At 37.3% G+C, this 22,929-nt stretch overlaps 1 protein-coding gene across 4 annotated transcripts; it reads right to left on the bottom strand.

Moving 5' to 3' along the window:
* Positions 1 to 1,076: 1,076 nt before the first annotated feature.
* LOC101739578 (delta(3,5)-Delta(2,4)-dienoyl-CoA isomerase, mitochondrial) lies at positions 1,077 to 12,464 on the bottom strand. 4 transcript variants are annotated; one of them, XM_062675623.1, is made up of 10 exons: positions 12,259 to 12,437; positions 11,227 to 11,368; positions 10,835 to 10,923; positions 9,845 to 9,948; positions 9,099 to 9,202; positions 6,776 to 6,863; positions 6,128 to 6,240; positions 4,428 to 4,554; positions 3,534 to 3,655; positions 1,077 to 2,942 (listed from the first exon to the last, which is right to left on the bottom strand). In XM_062675623.1, exons 1-9 carry the CDS (start codon positions 12,311 to 12,313, stop codon positions 3,557 to 3,559), a joined length of 921 nt encoding a protein of 306 aa, XP_062531607.1. In that variant the 5' UTR covers positions 12,314 to 12,437; the 3' UTR covers positions 1,077 to 2,942; positions 3,534 to 3,556. The 4 variants fall into 4 exon arrangements, with proteins under 4 accessions (XP_062531607.1, XP_062531608.1, XP_004923742.1 ...); XM_062675624.1 differs by having other exon boundaries at positions 1,077 to 2,954; positions 3,545 to 3,655; XM_004923685.5 differs by having other exon boundaries at positions 1,077 to 3,655; positions 12,259 to 12,464.
* Positions 12,465 to 22,929: the final 10,465 nt, after the last annotated feature.

Genomic DNA, 22,929 nt, shown 5'->3' with positions numbered 1-22,929 from the left:
GTAATCTGAACTAGTAGGTGAGCTCACGGGGCTCAAACCTGACGACGTTGCTAACACTGGCCCTAAAAAGAGCAGTGCTTCGCAGAATCTACCACCGGATCGGAACTGCGACCCTCTGAGAAGATCCGGCTCTCAGTGGGCTGTGTCTATGGGTTAATTTACTCGTCGAGCCCTTCGTCGCAAACGACGGGTTCGACGAGAACGATGACCGGTGCTTGAGTTACCTAAAAGCACCGTTAGTGGATCGGGAGGATCCGAAATAAGGTGTTTTGGGCGACGTCGACTGCTTTCAATTCTGTCCGCAGGATCGGGAATGTTTGATAGCGTAAAAGTTAACTCAAATTTGAATGCAGTTGGAACAGCGCCTCTGGTGGCTAACGTAGGCAAACTTTTGAACTCCATACAAATTTGTTTTAACGTTTACGCGATCGAGAACGTTAAAAAACTCGCACTCGTGAGCTCCCCTACCCGTCTGGGCGTAGCTGTATTAGGCTGTTAACTGTTACTGGTGGTAATATAAATAATATAATATATAAATATTTACTAACAATCACGCCACGTTAACTGGTCCCGTGCTAAGTTCGTAAAGAACTTGTGTTACAAGTACCAGATAACGGAAATAAATATAATATTTTTATTATACACATACATATATTTTAATATACACCCATAACCCTGGAAAGACATTTATATTTATCATACAAATATCTTCCCTTGGCGGGATTCGAACCCGCGACCCCCTTGTGTAGTGACCATGTCACTTACCACTACACCAGACGGCCGTGGTAGGACCTCTTGTGAGTCCGCATGGGTAGGTACCACCACCCCGCTTATTTCTGCCGTGAAGCAGTAATGCGTTTCGGTCTGAAGGGTGGGGCAGCCGTTGTAACTGTACTTGAGAACTTAGAACTTATATCTCAAGGTGGGTGGCGCATTTACGTTTTGGATGTCTATGGGCTCCAGTAACCACTTACACCAGGTGGGCTGTGAGCTCGTCCACCTATCTAAGCAGTAAAAAAAAAGGCTACCAACGAAGAAAAAAAAACGGGTTTTTTTAACACTAGAAAATAAAATAATTGTTTTTTTTTAATAACCATTTAATTTCATAACAGCTTAATAAAACATATCTAAAATTAAATATGACAGAGGTTATAAATAATTAATACCCAAAAATACTTATGATCATACAATATTAAGGGAATAACCGAAATTTTACTGCTTATTTTCTATGATGATTAACACGTAATGAAATATTGTTCAGTTTCTGAACGTCAAAATGACAGCGAGCGACTTCCGCCATGACACCAAATCCTCTTACAAATCCAGCCGCCAAAAGTAACGCGTCAATTTTATAATTCTCATATATTAAGTCGTTAATTTGTAAATATAAAGGTTTAATAAATATTTCATACAAAAAATACAGTCCACGCTTAATCAAAATAACGCAACAAATACATACAGGCATAGTTGAGACATTTCATTTAGAAAAATTGCTCTCCATTTTGTACTGGCTTCTAGTCTCATATAAAATGAGTTTCAATTAAGAATGTGCATGGATTTGCGCCATATTGTGACGTCATAACTGTCAAATCGAAAAAAATAGGTAAAGTCGGTAAAAAAAGTAGGAATTTTTAAATATTTATTTATAATCCAAATTTTCGCGTTTGCCGATTCCACTCATCCCACTGCTTGAATAATCATCATCATCGTCGCATTATACTATAATCATTATAGGGTCCGGCAGTGTTGCAGCGTTGTTTTTTAAATAGGTGGTAGTTTTTTTTATATAATCTATATTCATGTTTAATTTACCTCGACCAGTACTCAACATTTCAAGCAAATTATATAGATCTGTATGATTCATTAAGCAAACATATTAATAGTCTTCATAATAAGGCATAAAATTCAATTAAAAAAAGAAGATAACATTTTTTTTGTTGCTATCCGTACTTTTTTATCGAACTTTGACAGATCAAGGTCATTGACGTGCACATTCTTATTTGAAAAGGACTATAACGCGGTTCCACACAACACGGGACTTGTTAGGAGCATACCTACCGCGCTATAGGAGGGTATATATCTATATATTAATACGTGAAGCAAAAACTTTGTATCCCTTTTTACGAAAATTGCGCGGACAGAGTATGAAATTTTCCACACTTATAGAGAATATAGAGAAGTGCGCAATGCTAATAATTTTTTTAAATAATGCATAAAAGATACATTAAATCAATAAGGAAAACATTACACACACTACATACCATGTATTTGACGCACACACGCATGCATACTATTTATTGTCAAACTTTTGTTCTTGACGTCTGTTGTCAAATTGAGATTAAATATTGTTTGTCTTTGTTAATATTTTTTATAGTGTAGTCTTGGCGAAATTTGTGATTATAGAAGTATAAAATACTAGCGACCCGCCCTCGCTTCGCTTCGGAAACATTAAAACACACATGAAACCAAAAAATAAAAAATAAAAATAAAATAAAAAAAAGTAGCCTATGTTCATCAGGGACAATGTCGGCTTCTAATGGAAAAAGAATTTTTCAAATCGGTCCAGTAGTTTCGGAGCCTATTCGAAACAAACAAACAAACAAATCTTTCCTCTTTATAATATTAGTATAGACAACCAATAGTACTAACAAATCATCCTAAAAGTATATTATAAGGCACGATAAATATTTCTTCAATAACACATTTTACCCTTACACTATTAATCACTTATTAGTAAAAAATTAAATCGTTACCTTTGTCTGTTTAGTTCTTATGAAATAACTGTTTTTTTTTTACAGCGCCTTCAAAGATGTATAGGATCGTATATTTTATATATTATATATACAATATCTAATTGTCATTTGTAAAATGGAAGAATTCGATTGAGTGAAATACTTCGACACGATATCGTTTATGGGACGCTAAGCAATCTTAATCCTTTGCCTGTCGTGTAGGTCACCGGTGCCCTACGCGGCGCACTGAAGTATCTATATCGATTTATCTCTTCAACTTCTTACTAAGGCGCTGGAATATCTAGTAGACTCCGGGAAAGACGAATCCGAGAGATACTGAGAATGAATCTATTTGTAAGAGGACTAAAACATATATTAACAAACAAAAGAATTACTTTAGTGCGCCGCGTAGGGCACAGGTGACCTTTTTTATATATTTATTGCTTAATTAGTTGAACGAGCTCACAGCCCACCTGGTGTTAAGTGGTTACCAGAGCCCATAAACATGTAAAACGTAAATGCGCCACCCATCTTGAAATATAAGTTCTAAGGTCTCAGTATAGTTACAACGGCTGCTCCACCCTTCAAACCGAAACGCATTACTGCTTCGCGGCAGAAATAGCCAGGGTGGTGGTACCCACCCGCGCGCACTCACAAGAGGTCCTACCACGAGTAATATATACCTCTTTTGGAACTCTACAAACTTCCCCTTGGATCCCAACAGATATCGACATAGTTACTTCAGTGCGCCGCGTAGGGCACCGGTGACCTACACGACAGGCAAAGGGTTTAAGATCCTTGAAGCCGTGGAGCATTGTTAGTGTCTACAGGTTCTCGTAGTCCGGCGGCGGGCTCTTCGTGGCCTGAGCGACGGCCGCTTTGGGTAGATCCTCGCCTTGATTCATCACGGAATTAAGCAAGCGCTGTGAAACGAAAATGATTTTTTTTTTGACAGACAGTTGGCACCCCTGACTGGTGCGTTACTGCTATGTTTCCGTTACTGGTTTTTAAAGCACAGGGAATTCTAGTTTGAGGTCGTGTGGCAGCTTATGAGAATTGTCTATGGCCATTTCAAAAAACTCAGATAATTATGTATGTTAAAAGAGTGCGTTAATCCACAATACTAAAGCATAGATTTTTCTTCTAAATTTTCAGTATGGCAGTCGTCTTGTTGCGATTCCAATATTGCCAGAGCTTAAAACACAATTAAGTGAATAGAGCGTATATGTTCGGTTCTGTTAACCGACTTATAAAATGAGGAGGCTCTGAATTCTACTATATTTTTTATGTGCGTTTTTTATATAGGTGAACTGATTCTAATAATTAATGTTTTATTTAAATTTTTATTTCACCAAGATCTAGTAGGTATGTAACGAATAGTTTTAGAGTTATCCTTAACGATGCATAATTGACTTCGACTGGAGTTGTTTTTTTTTGTAACGTTCACCCAATCAAAGGGTACACGGCTCATACAGCCAAGTTTCACTTTCATTATCAAATTCAAATTCAAAATCATTTATTTCAACTTGGATGTCATCAAAAACACACTTGTTGAATGTCAAAATGTAAAAGAAAATGTTAACTCTACCACCGGTTCCAAAAAAAGCCACAGTCCTGAGAAGAACCGGCGAAACAAACTCAGCGGGCTTTTTTTCGAAGCTTTTTATCGATTTACAACAGTTAATTCACACTTACAATATGCTCGAGGCCATCACTGTTTGGTCTGCTCTGCGAGTAGACGAGACTTTGTTTCGTCGTTTGAACTGCGACCGGACTTTTCGATGCGACGTCTTCGGCTACCTGCAGCGCGTGACTGAGGGCACTAAAATAATAACCACAGATTATACGAACTTTCGTTTCGATAAGGCGTTTTTTTTTTATATACGGACAAAATATACTACTGGTGAGAAAATATATTTTTTACCGGTGGTAGGACTTCTTCTGAGTCCGCACGGGTTGGTACTTCCTCCCTGCCTATTTCTACCGTGAAGTAGTAATGCGTTTCGGTTTGAAGGGTGGGGCAGCCGTTGTAACTATATTGAGATCTTAGAACTTATATCTCAAGGTGGATGGCGCATTTACGTAGTAGATGTCTATGGGCTCCAGTAACCACTTAACACCAGGTGGACTGTGAGCTCGTCTACCCATCTAAGCAATAAATAAATAAAAATACAATATCGCTTTAGTTAATTAAGCGCGACTTAGTAATCTGTTTTTTCTTTGGGATTTTATGACCTGGTAACTAAGACATTTAGGTATGTCTTATTTTAATTTATATTCGTATTTTTATGAAAAATGATAATATGGAGAGAAATGAAAAGAAGATGATTAATTTGAGACATTAATCAACTGGGATGAAATGAAATGAAATAAGATGATATGGGATGAAATAATATAATCTCAGTAAAATGGTGGTCATTTACTGAGATTTTTTCAGTGGACTTTTTGGAGGATCCCGCGAAGTTATGTCCAGCGGCTTTGTTTCATTTTCCCACATTTGTGCACTTTCACAGATAGTAAACAATTAATAAACCACCGTTAGTTATTACACATTTAAGCCTGAAGAAACACTAACTAGACAAAATAAAACAAATCACACAACTTCACTTCTCGCGTTCCCGCCAAAAAGTACTTAGTAATCTGTGTTTTAGAATCATAGACAATACATTTGATCTATGAGATTACAATAAATTCAAATGCGGTTTGGTGTTTAGCGGGAACCCTAGGAGTGATATGTTTTATTTTGTTAATTTTGGCCCCAAATTAGGATTCCCCTGTTTTATTGGTACCAGTGAGGGACATACGCACTTATATATTTTTAAATAAATACATATATAAACAATGAACACTGCGACAAATATTAAACAAATGTGTTCATCACACGAATGTTTGCCTGACGTGTGAATCGAACCCACGACCATCGACGTGACATTTATAGATCTCAATTGTTTACCAATATAATCGTATTAAAATAATTTATCCACTAACATAATTGACGTTACGTATAATTGATTTTTAAAATAACAGATTAATAATAATAATAATGTTTTTATTGCAAGTAACCATGACTCATATAAATTGTTAATAAGACTTAGACCTATGTTAGTAGTTATATTTACATCACAATGAATTACTGTCGTAACATCCCATGGGAGATGGCACCACAGCGACCCATGTATACACAGTCCAGCCTGCTTGCGATCATGCTCAGGATACTGTTGGAGCTGGCCCTCACTCTGCTTACCAGAGATACACACCTCTTACGCATGGTAGCGTAAAAACAATCTATGTGCGCGTCTGCAAACATCCCTGATGCGCTACAAAAGCGGGGCAGCACCACCAGCACCCTAAACGCGTTATTATGTATAAGCGTCCTTATTAAAAAAAGCACTTACGTGTCTTTATCGGGGAACACTTTACTGACGAAGCCTATTTCACTCGCTTCCCTGGCGTCGAACTTTCGGCCGGTGTAGCAAAGTTCTCGCGCTATCGACGTGTTGCCAATTACCTGAATGAAAATGTTACCGTGTTTAAAATTTTGTTCCGTCATCTATATATTATTAAGTGGTTAACTACGAAATAGCTGTTTAGTGTCTTCCTCCTTCCTCCTCGCGTCAATAATCCTCAATGCTAAGAGTCGTGGCCTCATGAGGCTTTCTTGGAAAACTTATCCGGGCATGGGACCGGTATTGGGATTGGCCGTTTAATGTAGAGAAAGTTTACTGGTGGAAGGACATCTTGTGAGTCCGCACGGGTAGGTACCACCACCCTGCCTATTTCTGCCGTGAAGCAGTAATGCGTTTCGGTTCGCAGACACTGAGACCTTAGAACTCATATCTCAAGGTGACGGCATTTACGTTATAGATGTCTATGGGCTCCGGTAACCACTTAACACCAGGTGGGCAGTGAGATCGTCCATCCACCTAAGAAATAAAAAAGTTCGGTTCATCTATAAGTGAATTTTTATAGTTTTTTTTAAAACTACCTTTATTATTATTTTTAGATCGTAATGAAGCTACTTGTATTTATCGAAGCTAATGTACCTTCGGGAGCCTTTGCAGGGTTCCAACATCGGCCGCCAAGCCAACATCCACTTCCTTGACTTGAAACCACGCGTCCTGGGAGCAATACCTGAAAATTCAAATCTATCTAATATATAAAATTCTCGTGTCACAGTTTTCGTTGCCATACTCCTCCGAAACGGCTTGACCGATTTTGATGAAATTTTTTGTGCTTATCCGGTATCTATGAGAATCGGCCAACATCTATTTTTCATCCCCCTAAATGTTAGGGGTAGCCCACCCCTAAATTTTATTTTTTATTTTTTAGACAAAATTTTTAATTTCTGTTTTTTTATGATACAGCATACAAAAATACATACAACCCTAAATTTTCATCCCTCTACGATCAACCCTTATTTTTTATTTGCTAATTAAAAACTTTAAATTTTTTTTGCGAGAATTTTGTTTTTATTTTGTCATGGCGTAGAATAAAAAAATTAATATTACTCTGAAATTTTCACCCCTCTACGATCAACCCCTATTTTTTATTTGTTAATTATAAACTTTAATTTTTTTGGCAAGTCTTTATTTTGTTTTGTCATGACTTAAAATAAAAAAAATCATATTACTCTCAATTTTCACTCTTATACGATCAACCCCTATTTTTCCATCCCGATTAATATTTTTTTTATTCTATGCACAGATCCGCAATAAGGTTGCAAGATGGCAATCAAATATTATAATTGTAGTACGATAAATTCTTATTCAGAGTTTATAATTTCAAGTTCCTTTAATTATGATTTTTTTTAAATTGAATTTGATCTCCCGCCCTCGCCGGTCCACTTCTGATCAACTATCAATCGATCAGCTATCCCCGCCAGGTGTCACCACTCATCCAGCAAACATCACGTAGTAGGGATGAGGACGAAGCCGGTCTCCTCTTACTTACTCACTATACATCATAGATTATCATTAGAGCTATACAATACTATACCTTTTTCAGCCATGTTTTTTTGATTTTATTTGTGTATCAATAGTATGTTAATAGGTCTGAGAATCGGCTACTATCTATTTTTCATACCCCTAAGTGAAAGGGGTTGTCCACCCCAAACATTTATTTTTTATTTTAATTTTTTGGATATATATTTTTTGTTTATAATGAGGTATTATGTTGTTAAATGAGGATTTTTTTCTACAGTAGAATTACCCTAGAAATCTTATTTAAGGCAACACAACGTTTGCCGGGTCAGCTAGTACTAATATATAAATCTACAGTGGTTTTTACGGATGTTCCGTTGTAACTACTGAACCATGCATCCGATTGACTTGAAACTTGGTATCCATGTAGATAATACATACATACATACATACATGTACTTAATGGATAGGCAAATATTTATATGAGTGTTGGACTCTCATTAAGTTATTCCCATTATTTATTGTTATTAAATAATGACAATAAATAATAATGTACGTGAAGCAAAAATTATGAGATGAGATGATATGGAATGAAATATAATCTTAGTAAAATGGTGGTCATTTACTGAGATCTTTTCAGTAGACTTTTTGGAGGATCCCGGGATGTTACGTCCAGCGGCTTTGTTTAATTTTCCCACATTTGTGGACTTTCACAGATATTATTAATTGCTTAGAATCTGTGAAAGTGCACAAATGTGGGAAAATACAACAAAGCCGCTGAACGTTGCTTCTCGGGATCCTCCCAAATGTCCACCGAAAAAGTCTCTGTAAACGACCACCATTTTACTGAGATTATATTTCATCACATATCATTTCATTTGGAAATTTAATTCGTTTTAATAATTTATGTAATGTCGCGATTAGTTTTCTTCGTTTATTAAATTGTGAATAATTAAAACGGCGAATTATAAAAATCTTATTACTTGACGCTGGCTAATGCACAAACCGTGCCGGAGCCAAAAAATAAAGGAAAGATAACCGTTACCCTCGCCCGGTTACGCTGATTTTTTTTTTCTACTGATCTGAGAGCCTTGATGGGTTATTTCAGCGTAACTTTAACTAGTAGGTGAGCTCATGGGGCTCAAACCTGACGACGTTGCTAACACGAACCCTAGCAAGAGCCGTGCTTAGCAGAATCTACCACCGCATCAGAAACGCGACCCACTGAGAAGATCCGGCGAGAAACGCAGTGGGCTGTGTCTGTGGGTTAACTTACTCGTCGAGCCCTTCGTCGCAAGCGAAGGATTCGACGAGAACGGTGACCGGTGCTTGAGGTATCTGAAAGCACCGTTAGTGGATCGGGGGAATATTAGCAGCAGTGATGCTGGTGGACTGAGAAATGAAAATGCTATAAGCAAATAGGAAAATGTCTGCCCACTCCAAGTACCTGATGTCGCAGGCGGTGACCAGGTCTACTCCGGCGCCGATACAGGCGTTGTGCACCACGGTCAACACTGGTTTGACGCAATCCTCCAAAGCCGTGATTCCGTCCTGATATTGATCGATTTAAAAATTATTTTTTTTTAATTGCTTATCCTCGTGTACGATCTCACAGTCCACCTGGTGTTAAGTAGTTACTGGAGCCCATAGACTTCTACAACGTAAATGCGTCACCCATCTTGAGATATAAGTTCTAAGATCTCAGTACAGTTACAACAGCTGCCCCACCCTTCAAACCGAAACGCATTACTGCTTCATGGTAGAAATTGGCAGAGCGGTGGTACCTACCCGTGCGGACTCACAAGAGGTCCTACCACCAGTTTCTATGATGTTCTATGGGCTCGTATTCAAGGGTTACATTTGAGGGGGAAAGCAATACTGGGAGATCGTAAAAATGACTTTTTTATTGATACCTGATGCTAAGTGGTCACTGGAGCTGATAGACATGAACATCAACAAGATATGAGTTCTAAGGGTCAGTTTTTACAGTAAAAATAGACAGGGTGGTGGTACCCGTCTCTGAGGGATGACAAGATGACGAAGATCTGTTATGTTTTTTTTTGTCGTTGTAGACAGACGAACATACGGTAAGCCATGATAAGTAATCAGCATTGCTCATGGAGCAATCGCATGGGCATAACCAAACCGCTGCTAATCCCAAAACACCAGACAGTGCTGAATTGCAATACAAACCTGTGCGTATTTAATGAAGTTGTAATGGTATCTGGCCTTCCTGGCCACATCTGGAAGGTCCTCAGCCTCCGCCGCCATTTCCACGAGGCTGTTTATCTCTATACCTGTAAATGTATGGAAATAGTCGATATTAAAGTCGTCGTGGCCTATAGGATAAGACGACCGGTACATTTGTATGTAGCGATGTATCGGTGATCGAATCCCGCAGGCGGGTACCAATTTTTCCAATGAAATACGTACTCAACAAATGTTCACGATTGACTTCCACGGTGAAGGAATAACATCGTGTAATAAAAATGAAAACCGCAAAATTATAATTTGCGTAATTACTGGTGGACGTCTTGTGAGTTTGCACGGGTAGGTACCACCGCCCTTCCTATTTCTGCCGTGAAGCAGTAATGCGTTTCGGTTTGAAAGGTGGGGCAGCCGTTGTAACTATCTATACTAATATTATAAAGAGGAAAGATTTGTTTGTTTGTTTGTTTCGAATAGGCTCCGAAACTACTGGACCGATTTGAAAAATTCTTTTTCCATTAGAAGCCGACATTGTCCCTGATGAACATAGGCTACTTTTTTAATTTTTTTTTTAAAATTTTTTTTGGTTTCACGTGTGTTTTAATGTTTCCGAAGCGAAGCGAGGGCGGGTCGCTAGTACTGAGATATATAGAACATATCTCAAGGTGGGTGGCGGCATTTACATTGTAGGTATCTATGGTCTCCAGTAACTAATTAACACCAGGTGAGCTGTGAACTCGTCCACCCATTTAAGCAATAAAAATAAAATAAAATAAATGTTAAATGTTAAGTTGTTTGTTTGAGTTTTATATTTTCTATACATATCATATTATGACGTGTCATTCAGTCCTTTAAAATAATAAAGCAAATTAAAAATTATTTTAAGGTTATATAAAAATTATTTAGGGAAACTATTGTGCAGATGATCTTCTTTTAAATTTATACTATGTTTTATAATATAAATGAACTATTTACCGCCAGTAAAATGCTTTCCTTGTCCGGACAAGACAACCACTCTGCATTCCGAATTATTGCTCAACGAAGAGAAGCATTCATTTAATTCCCTGCAAATATACTATTAAAATTATTATATAATATAATGTTTGCAGTAGGTAGCGGCTTGTGCCTTTGGCATTGCTGAGGACTAAGAGGCAAAATAACTAACTCTCCAACATCAGGTGGGCCGTATGAAATTCTGCCTACACTGGAAATAAATAAAAAAATACAAAATGTGTGCAATTCACACGTGGTAGAAGTGAAACCTTCCAAAATTAAAATACAATTATCCTAAACGTCAAAAGCAATAAAAAAAATATTTCGTCAATAATGCTTTATCAAAAATTCTGTTTTAATTACTTCATATTTACCTCCACATGGCTTTATTAAAAGTGTTCAATTTCTTTGGCCTGTTTAATTCAACATGGAACACATGTTTTTTGGGCACAGTTATGGCTAATGTCTCGAACTGCGGAACACCTGTGCTCGTCGAGAAATGTCTCGGTACTGCAACTGAAAGTAATAAAATCGAAACATTGAGATTTATGTCTATTGCATGAAACTATTCGTTTCGGATATCATTTTTTAATGTATTACATTTTTTGAGATTTAAATTTGCTAAAGTACTTTTTATTTATCAACAATTTGACACAAACCCTCAATATTAGCTTTGCACTGTGACACTGAAACTACAATAAAATTTTTTTAGCTGTTGAGACAAGGAATATTATAAAAATGTATGAGAGTATAAGATTTATAAAAAAAAATTTAGATTCACAAATTTTTGTATCATCTTCCCTCTTTAGGATTTTAGCATAATATAATATGTCTTTCTTCAAACACAGTCATAAGATAGTATTTTGTAGGAAGCCACATCATAATTCTGCTTTATCCATTGTGTCGTCAGACACCCCTCAACACTTTAAGTCACATGGCTTTCATCAGCCATTAAAAAGAAGAAATTTGTTTCTTCTTTTTAATGGGTGTACTGCACTATTGGTGATTGTCAGAAATTTCCTATAATACAGAAAAAATATTTTAAATGCATCTTTTTAAAAAAAAGAACCAAATTTCTGCAATGGACAGGAATTAAGTAATTTTGATTTAATCTTTACAGCATACAATCATATTTTATTTTAAATGTAGCCGGAAATGTAAATATTCGTTGAAAATAATAAATGTAGATTTGTTTTGGCATTTTAATTTTACAATATAAGTGATACAGATCAAAACAGGCCAATGGTTTATTACAGATATGGAACCGATTAGAATTAGTTGTTGTAGATTTAATTCCAACACTTTAGACATGTAAGTTATGAAAGTTAATTTAGGTTGTTGTTCGGAATATAGTCTGTTTTTTTATTAGTTTTGTTTTGTGTCCTATTTTATTTTAAATATATTACCTCTTCTTATAGAACTCGATGTCAGAAAAGCAATTGTTTTCATGAAACTTGTCATTTTGATTGAGTTACCTTAAAACTTCAAAAACAATTGCAATTTAAAATTTTCTGGGCAAAGTCCGAGATACAGCTGACCATAGATTATAACACTTAATAAGCAGCTGACAGTAAAGTTCGAAAAAAAAAACCTCTAACAATATCTGTTTTCTTTTTCTGTCATGTTCTTTTTTTAAAGGATTTTATGACCTGGTAGTAAAACCTTTAAGTCATGTCTTATTTTAATTTATATTCATATTTTTATTAGAAATGATATTATGGAGTGAAATGAAATGAAGATGATTAATTTGAGACATTAATCGACTGGGATGAAATTAGAAATGAAATGAGATGAGATGATATGGGATGAAATATAATCTCAGTAAAATGGTGGCCATTTCCTAAGATTTTTTCAGTAGACTTTTTGGAGGATCCCGAAAAGTTACGTCCAGCGGCTTTGTTTTATTTTCCCACATTTGTGCACTTTCACAGATATCAAATAGTTAATAAACCACTATTATTACATATTTAAACCTGAAGAAACACTAAATAGACAAAATAAAACAAATCACATAACTTCACTCCTCGCGTTCCCGCCAAAAAGTCCTCTGTCATGTTCGTTTATTATGTAATATAATATATAATATACAAATGTTAAAATATTAGTAAACTAGTGAATTTTCGCAATGCTATTACATATACACACCCAAATAAAAGTTCACGACAGAAATACATAAAATCCATTACGAGATATTTTGCACACGACTGAAGTTTTGTTGACGGTAATAAAATATTTTTATGTTTTTGGCTTTGTTGAATAGTTCTGTACGTACGTCAAGCCCATGTACGTACGGATACTCTTCTCAACAGAACTCCATTTGTTTAAGCCCTTAAAAATTACGAAGTAGGTTCATCGTGAAAAGCGCTTTAATGCGTTGTTGTGTTTAATGCTAGATGGCAAAAAGCGCCATCTAGGAGGAGCATTGCATAGACTGTAACTGTACTGGCCAATAGATGGCGTTGCTTAAAAACTTGCAGCTGAAACTTCAGCAAAATCCATATTGTATTAGAAATGTGAAAGTGAGTTAGTTTGTTTGTTTGATTATTATTCTCTGACGTGGAATTGAAGCAGTTTGATCACCCACGTCCTTACGGATCCATCAGATCCAATAACCTTTGCATTAGACGCGTTTAGCTCTAACACTAGGAGCAGGTTAGGGACCCCGGTAACCGTACTCGTCGAACTCGACAAAGAGTTCGACGTGCAAACTGACTCATGCATCGCGGATGCTGCACGGAATATCCGGTGCAGTCTAAGCGGGTTTCAGTAGTCTAATAGGTCCGACGATCATGGCGGGACGTTATCCGCATACTGCGTCGATTGAGTCTTTATTTATTTATTTAGTCTACTTACAAATTAACAGCATAAACCAAAACATTTGTAAGGTATTAATAATTAGCTTATGTAATTCCTAACAACAACAATAAATCGCTGCAAACCATCATGGAATATATCCATTTCCGGAGCATAGGCTAGCAAGCCATTGAATAGCGAGACAGCACGATGCGTCGGAGAGTCAGCGGTGTGCTGCGTACGCGCGTGCGTAGTACTAAGAAGCTGCCACTGGCGACGCATCCCTCCACACATACATCCGCGCATGTAGCCATCAGGCACATATAGCGACACTGATTCCAGTGCAGTGGAGTTATCAATGTTGTTATGCAATAGCTGATAATAATGCACCATAAGAGTCATCTTCCGTGATGACTCTTATGGTGCATTCTTCTTGATTGATCTTCTTGATTCATTTGGAGCTCGAATGCGGGTAACACGTGGATTTAATCGGTTCAACTCCAATATGCTCTGCCTACTGCCTCCTTTTTTACCCTTACTATTCGCTGGTAGCCTATTGGGAAATTCCAGATACGTCCGGACAGGCGAGCTCACGGGTTCAACCTTGAATTGGCTAACACTAGCTCTAGCAAGAGGAGTGCTTCGCAGAATCCACCACCGAATCGGAATCGCGCACCAATGAGAAAATCGCTTAGTTTTGTCGAAGAGTTCAACGAGGACGGTGACCGGTGGTTGGAGAGTCTAAAAGCACTGACAGTGGATTCGGGAGATCCGGCAAAACATTTTTCGGGCGACGACGGCTTTGTGTGGCCGCGTCGTCTGGACATATCATCGGATATGGTCCGTTCCCAACGCCTATATGCGAAGCACAAAGGTGACCCAAAAACTACCAGGCTTTAACAAAATATACTATATTACCAGGTAGCCAAGATCTTTAGTTAACAAAACAAAAAAACAATAAAAATTGGGCATTTCCTTTTTGAATACTAATTAGTAAGTTGGCCACGTTTTTACGAAACGTCGCGCTAAATACGAATTTTAATTGTGTACTCAATGAGTCATTGTTTGATTACAGTGTTGCTAGAGCAGCGATGGAAGCAATTTTTTACGGAAGTCATATTTGAAACTATTCTCCATCACAGTATTTACGTTTTCTTTATCGCTTAAATGGTTGGACCTGCAGTTATGTGGTTACCGGAGCCCGTAGACATCAACAACGCAAATGCCCCCCACTTCGAAACATGAGCATAGATAATACACTTAAATTAGTTATAGAAAAGCAATTAAAGCGCTCAACAACAATGTTTACGGGCGTCGGCCACTAGATGGCTTCGCTTCGATTAGTTTCTCATTGCTCCTGTAGATGGCGGTAACAAATTACCTACCCTATATTTTATTTTTAATGAAAGACTGTAAATTTTCAGAAACCACTAATTGATAAAATTTTATCAATTTGTCTATAATAAATAAAGACTTGTATTATTTATTATTTTTGTATTTTCTGTGTTTAGTTACACAATAATTAAATGCCTTAACTTTGACAACATCTAAGTTTAGGGGCATCCGCTATAAGATGTCGATAGTTTCCATACAAAAAAAATATTTGTCTTAAAGTATCCTAATTTCAAGGCCCTGCCGAGCGTTTTATCCGCGATTTTTATACGCTTAGACTGCGATGACGTCTGTATGAAATAGACAAGTATCTATCAAATATATATATTTCGGTGTCAGTGTATTGAATAAAACACACCATAATTTCTGGTCACCCAAATTCTTAATTTCTGGTCACTCGATTCCCGATTTGAGACATGAATAGAAGCCGCAAACTTTCTCAGTCTGAATAAAACATGGCTAGCGAATTGGGCGCCCTAAATATGGTTTAGCTTCGTCTAGACTGCCGCATTAACATATTATAGCAGTGTTAAAGCTTAACTAAAAATGCTAGGTAGAGTATAATTTGAATGATATTCATTTTCAGGTAAACATTTTTTTCAGTAGGTATACAAATCAGGTTGTGTTGCCATTTTCAATTTATTACTGCTTTTTTGGAAAGCGGAGCGGAATGATAAGGATGTAGTTATTTTGGAATGGTAGGTACTCAATTGGGATGAAATAAAGTCGCAAGTAGAATGGTGGCAATTTACTGAGACTTCAGTGGGATTTTTGGAAGAACCCGAGAAGCCGCGATCAGCGGTTTTTACCTCATTTTTCCACACTTGTCCACAAATCAAGATGCTAAGCGGTTATTATGCCAGCATTATTTAAACTGTAGAAGCATTTAAATTAACAAAATAAATACATAAATTAACACAAATTCTCTTTTCGTTTTTCCGCCAAAAAGCCTATAAATTTCGGAGTCTCAGATTGACAGTTCGTTTTTTTTAGAAGTAGTTTATACAATCTATTGATATTTCCTGATATGAAATTTACTAGGATTTTAACTCTGTGCATCTATTGATTGAAGTTTGGTGATTTTTTTTTATCAACCCAAAGAACACTAATGGTTAGAATCAGATAATGTATTTATTTCATTTATTTCCCAGTTTAAAGATCTCGAAAGCCTAGATTTAAGTTATAAATGTTTCCATTTCGTTAAATGCCTTCAGCAGCTGATAAATAATTATATATTGATGTTGAACATGTCTATTACAAGTGTTTTGTTGTTAGAATTCCGGTGCCATGGCTAAAGCAAGCGAAATGACATTGATTATAAATTATTAGCGAACATATTCTTCGTTGTATTCGACAAATTCCACGTTCAGAGAAAAAAATCTCAGAGATTGTATTGTTTGCGATATGTTATAGTCATTTGAACTGAATCATACCTCGTCTAGTTAACCTACTTTACTTTTTATGTACTACTAGCAACCCGCCCTCGCTTCGCTTCGGAAACTGTAATTTATTATTGATTTCTCCACTATTTAATGGATGTTATTATACATATAAATCTTCCTCTTGAATCGCTCTATCTATTAAAAAAAATCGCATCAAAATCCGTTGCTTAGTTTTAAATATTTCAGCGTACATACGGATATAGGGGCAGAGAAAGCGACTTTGTTTTATACTGTGTAGTGATTATAAAAACAACAACAGCTCAATCCTATAAAATTTCGCTATCAAATTCCTTTTTGCTGAAGATGCGATGTGATTTTAGAAAATTTTATATCAGGTTCCATCTTTCTATGGTTCTACAAGTATTATTATTAAGATCATCTGCAGTTAGTCGTAGTATTGTTTTTTTTAAAACATCTTCGGTTTCATTTGTTTATCTATGGCAAGCGTCTAAAAATCTTCCCGCCAATTTATGAGTTTATGACTTAACGTGACAGTAGCGAATGAATGACGTAAGGCACGTTGACGGAAATAACAGTAGAAAAAAATATTTACACCATGACTAGTATTATATACGCGTATGTATTTTATGAATCATATTATTAAGCATATTTAATTTTATTGTACAGTTAAGATCGTAAATGAATTTACAAAATGAAAACTGATTCGCTGTTCGTAGTACAATATTATCTGGCTGTATGTTATTTTTCAGTAAATTTTTAATGAATAACAACTATTATTAATTTACTTTAACACACTTAACTAATGATTTACCGCGCTGTGTCAGTCTTTTTAATGTCAACGGTCATGTCGCGTGAATTGTTTAATTTTGCCAAATTATTAATGTCAACATGAAATAATAATGACTCATTAACGTATATGTAACAACAACAAAAAAAAAATTTTTGACGAATATAACAATAATTTTTAAATAGCCTAGACGACCACGACTGTACTTTAGCGTGTAAACAGATCAATATAAATGCAAAATAAGTCACGTAATATTTTAACGGAGCGTAAAATATAAAGTTGCTAATAATATGATACGCGATTAGTATGTAAGGCCACGGATACCGGTGCCTAAATAAAAATTAAGAAAGTCGTAACTCGTAAAGCCATTTTCAAATTATCAATCTTCAAAATGGCAGCTTAGCTACGTGTTATTGCTGCGACGCCAACAAAGTTTCGTCAATTACATTTCGGTAACCACTTTTTCATATCAACGTGATTTGCCTACGTTTACCGCTAGGGGCGCTGTTCTAACTCCATACAGACTTGAGTTAACTTTTACGCTATCGAGAACGTTAAAAAACTCGCACTAAGCACAGAGTCAGCTGGCGTTTACTAATTTTAGGAAGTATTGTGAGGCCGCGATAGAAAGTATCATAGTTCCAAGTGAAATGTGTGAAATGGAGAGCGGGACAGTCGTTATAAAATATGCATGGTCTACAATAACTAACATTAAAATATGACATGACTTGTTGAGTTGAACTAAATTATAACTAGTAGTTCTGTTTTTCCAACTGGAAAGACAAAGTTATCATACCATACAGCCTAATTATATATATTATATGTATTATGAAAAATTATAATATGGAGTGAAGTTGATTAGTGAGAAACATTAATCAACTGGCATGAAATGAGATGATATGGGATGAAATATAATCTTAGTATCATGGTGATTATTTACTGATACTTTTTCACTGGACTTTTTGGAGGATCCCCAGAAGCTCTTTTACAGATACTAAACAGTTATTTCACACAACTTCGCTCCTCGTGTTTCCGTCAAAAAGTCATTAAATGTTAACAGTAATAGTTTCATTTTTTGAACAGGAGACGTGACGAAGAGGTTCCACAATGTACATCCTAATATTTTATAAATTTCTTTAGTCATAGTTCCGCAAGCGCGAATTGAATAATATTTAAAAAAAAAACTGACATTTGACTTCAAAGTTGCCGGCACTCGAGAGTCGATAAGTTAATACGTAAGCACCTAATAATAAAAGTGGAGTCAACATATCTATTGCGCTAATTGAACGAGTCCTCGGGAACAAAACAACGTGTCAATGTTAATTATATGATCGTTGTGGACGTTATTATTACGTGTACTTTATGCAATTGCTAATTGTCGGACCTCGTGGTTGAGCGACATTATGCGTGCGAATTGAGTAGATTGTTTTTGACATTTTTTGTTTGTATCTATATCTATACTAATATATAAAACTACAGTGGTTTTTACGGATGTGCCGTTATAACTACTGAACTATGCATCCGATTGACTTGAAACTTGGTATCCATGTAGAAAATACATATAATAATATTTATATAGGCTAATATTTATATGAATGTTGGACTCCCTACACCAGTTGCGGGGACGTTAATGATGAGAATCTTTGTGGGGGTGAGAAATAATAATGTTAATTTTAAATGCCCAGCGAAGCGGACGGCTACAGCTAGTTTCTTATAAAGTCAAACGCTCTTCGGTTTGCTGGCCGATCTTGGATTCGACTTTGATCCAACTGCCGCTAAACTACACAGGATAATCCGATAAGTCGAACTAAAGATTTCCTAAAAGTTTCATCCAAATCGGTCTGGCCATTTCGGACATACGAAACATACACATCTGCTTTTCTCTTCTCCATAGTTCCCTCGCTGCTGAGGTTCGCGACCACATGTGACTCTCCTCCATAGTGTTCGGTCATGGGTGGCATGAACCACATGGTATAGACTACGACCAACCGCTTTGCTTAACCAGATCTGACTATTTGGCTGGTGTTCTGCCCACGGCGCGCTCGCCTTCTATGCGACCCAAAATTATGAGCTTCTCTAATTCATGTCTGGGAGACCACATGACGTGTTCGAAGAAGCTCATAACACGCTCTGGTAGGCTTTCTATTTATACATTTATAGACGCAACCCACTGAGGTTCTTACCGGATCTTCTTAGTAGGTAGAGATTCCGATCCGGCAGTAGATTCAGCGAAGCACTACTTTTCTTAGAACAGACGTTAGTAAAGTCTTTCAGGCTGAGCCCCGTGACCTCACCTACGAAACCGCGTGTAGTCAGAACAGACCCTAACCAACCAACGATTAGGTAGGGAAAATAATTGGCTAACAACTGCCCCCACTCTTCAAATCAGAAGGTACGATGTCTTGGCAGCAGAAATGGCCTTTGATATTGACTACGACCAATTATAAGGCATATACATTTGGAAGTACTTGTGCGCCACCTGTAGTATATCGTTGGTAGTCTGATGTTAACCTTCCCAGCAGCCTAGACGCTCAGTTTCACCAGAATCAATCTATACTAATATTATAAAGAGGAAAGATTTGTTTGTTTGTTTGTTTCGAATAGGCTCCGAAACTACTGGACCGATTTGAAAAATTCTTTTTCCATTAGAAGCCGACATTGTCCCTGATGAACATAGGCTACTTTTTTATTAATTTTTTTTTTGTTTGTTTCATGTGTGTTTTATTGTTTCCGAAGCGAAGCGAGGGCGGGTCGCTAGTTGTTTAATAAAAAGGCAGAAAAACAAAAAAAAAAGCATTTTTAACACGCATTTTATTAGCTAGGTATGTTTGTGTGTAACATAATATTTGGACGTCATTTTCACCGACTCCAAGACGCCCTAAACTGGTGGTAGGATGTCTTGTGAGTCGGCACGGGTAGGTACCACCATCCTGCTTGTTTCTGCCGTGAATCAATAATGCGTTTGGGTTTGAAAGGTGGCGCAACCGTTGTACTGTTAAAAGTGAGACCCTTACAACTCATGTTTCGAAGTGGGTAGCAGCATTTTCGTTGTAGATGTCTATGGGCTCCGGGAACCACGTAACACCAGACGGGCCATGAGCTTGTCCACCCATCTAAGCATTAAAAAATTAAAAAAATATCTAATGACGATACAATAACCTAATATCTTCGTTCTAACATCCTAACTAGTATCGATAGGGTAAAAAAAGAAATGGTGAGTTCGCTATGCTATTTAAGCGAGCTTTTTTTTAAGCAACATAAATTAATATTTCTACTGATTTTAATAACTTAGCTCATCGATGACACAGACTTTTATGATTTTATGTTATAGTGTAACAGGTTATAAATGTTTATTTACGAGAATTTTCCATGACTCGTGGTGCATATAAATGCAGTCTTGCTTCATTTTCTTGTATAAAACATCCCAAGACTCGGTTTTGTGGTTTTCTTTGTTTTCAACGTGACGCGATTTCTTAATATATTAATAAAGTAATTATTTTTAATTCAATTGTTTTTTAATACATCTTTACGGATAACTTTAAGCTCTTAGCTGTGTTGAACGCTTTTCCAGCAGACATCAATGGTTACTCTACGGTTTGTAGGGTATATCTTTAAGCTACGAAAAGCACTTTATACGCGGCCTTCTATGAACTTCAGTGGTTGTAGATTTTATGAGACCGCACGGTTAGAAACCCCCTGCTTCTTTTCACCGTGTAGCAGTTTCGGTTTGAAAGGCGGGTTAGCTGTTGCCCCAGGTGAAGGGTATTTAATATTATTTAATATATTTAATATATAAGATGACCTTGATAGGGCGAGTCCGTGCGGCACTCTACCAGAACTCTAGCGCGCTCCATAAGGTCAGCTCTACGGTGTACATAGGAGTGATCGGTTGTGTGGTATATAATAAAATACCAGCATTTTTATTTTATTGCTTAGATGGGTGGACGAGCTCACAACTCATCTGGTGTTAAGTGGTTACTAGAGCCCATAGACATCTACAACGTAAACGCGCCACCCGTCTTGAGGTTTGAGTTCTAAGGTCTCAGTATAGTTACAACGGCTGCCCCACCCTTCAAACCGAAACGCATTACTGCTTCACGGCAGAAATAGGCAGAGTGGTGGTATCTACCCGTGCGGACTCACAAGCGGTCCTACCGCGTATTATCGTATTATCCTTCAGGCTGCGACGAATTCAATAGTACCTTTAGTTTATTGCTGTATCAGTAATGCGATCCATATGCTCTGAGATAGGTTAGATATCACAGCGCGAAGGCGTCACCCACGCTGAAACACGAGATCGAAGTCTCACTTGTGCTGTCTAACCGCTTTTCCACTATTCAAACTGGAGCTTGTGATTGATCTCCTGCAGGTGTAATTAGCATAGTGGCACACATTCGCGCTCGTAAATAGTACTCCCTACCAATTTTTCCCCTACCTAAGCTGGTAACCTTAGAGAGCTATGCCAGCGTAACCCGATGAGACTCTACCATCAGCGTCATCCTCTACTGAAGCATAATTTATCCGTGCCATTTGAAAACCACCAGCGCTCATCTCAGTGGAAGATATTTCCTTTGCCGACAACCTCCAAAGCGCCTTACCATCCATGACGCATCATCTGGGGGCCCTTGTCCCGTCTGCCTTCTAAAAAATATAAATTCTAATAGCCTTGAGAGGCTATATCAGCGTAACCATAGCGTGTAGGTGAGCTCGCGGGCCTCAAACCGGAGGTATTGCTAACACTGGCCCTAGCAAGAGCAGTACTTCGCAGAATCTACTAGCGGACCGGAAACGCGACCCACAGAGAAGATCCGGCAAGAAACTCAGTGGGCTGTGTCTATGGGTTAATTTACTCGTCGAGCCCTTCGTCGGAAGCGACGGGTTCGGCGAGGACGGTGACCGGTGCTTGAGTTACCTTAAAGCACCGTTAATGGATCGGGAAGCACGTCTGTACTCTCTTCTTAAACACCTGTCCACCCAATGCTGAGTGTAGGTCACTTTACATGCACTCCATTCTTTTTGGTCTCTTGCCTTCCGCGTCTAGTCCCTACCAGCTATTTTGACCAGGTCGTCGGTCTATCTCTTTGGTTGTCTGTCGGCGTTACGACGTCCAGTATGAGGTCTTCACTCCAGTAACTATACTCAGAACCTGGATACCAGAATATGGGGTCCAGTAACAACTCAACACCAGGTGGGCTATGAGCTCGTCCACCCATCTAAGCAATAAAAAAAAGTACTTTTGTCATCCACCGATTTTCTGTACATTCATAACCAATTTAATTACGTAAAAACTCCTCCTGTTAACCCTTTGATTCTAAGATTCTGTCATGTAATTTTATCTTCAGTCAACAATTAATTACTTTCCGTGTCATATTTCTCGACTACACTTATCTCTGTGCTTACAAGATCTTAATACTATAAAGGAGTCGGATGTGTTCTAGTTTCGATTTAAGAGAATATAGCCCTTAACATTATCAATTTAAGGTGCTTTATAGGTACAGGTGGAAAGCTCAAAGCTCCGTTTTTGTTTGCGTGTGTGTAACTGAGTGATAGTGATGTGTGAAACACAGAGTTCGATAATCGATTCTGGTCGTACAGTCGATATTGGGAAATTAAGTTTGTTTTAATGTTTGCGTTCTATGCTGAATTAGAATTGTCATCCTTTTTAACTGGCATATTCGTATTTACTTCTGTATTTTATCGAT

This window comes from Bombyx mori, chromosome 24 (assembly GCF_030269925.1).
Source record: "Bombyx mori chromosome 24, ASM3026992v2".
NCBI classification, from domain to species: Eukaryota; Metazoa; Arthropoda; class Insecta; order Lepidoptera; family Bombycidae; genus Bombyx; species Bombyx mori.
The sequence above is the reverse complement of the archived record's forward strand: the minus strand, read 5'-3'. Positions and strand labels throughout refer to the sequence as shown.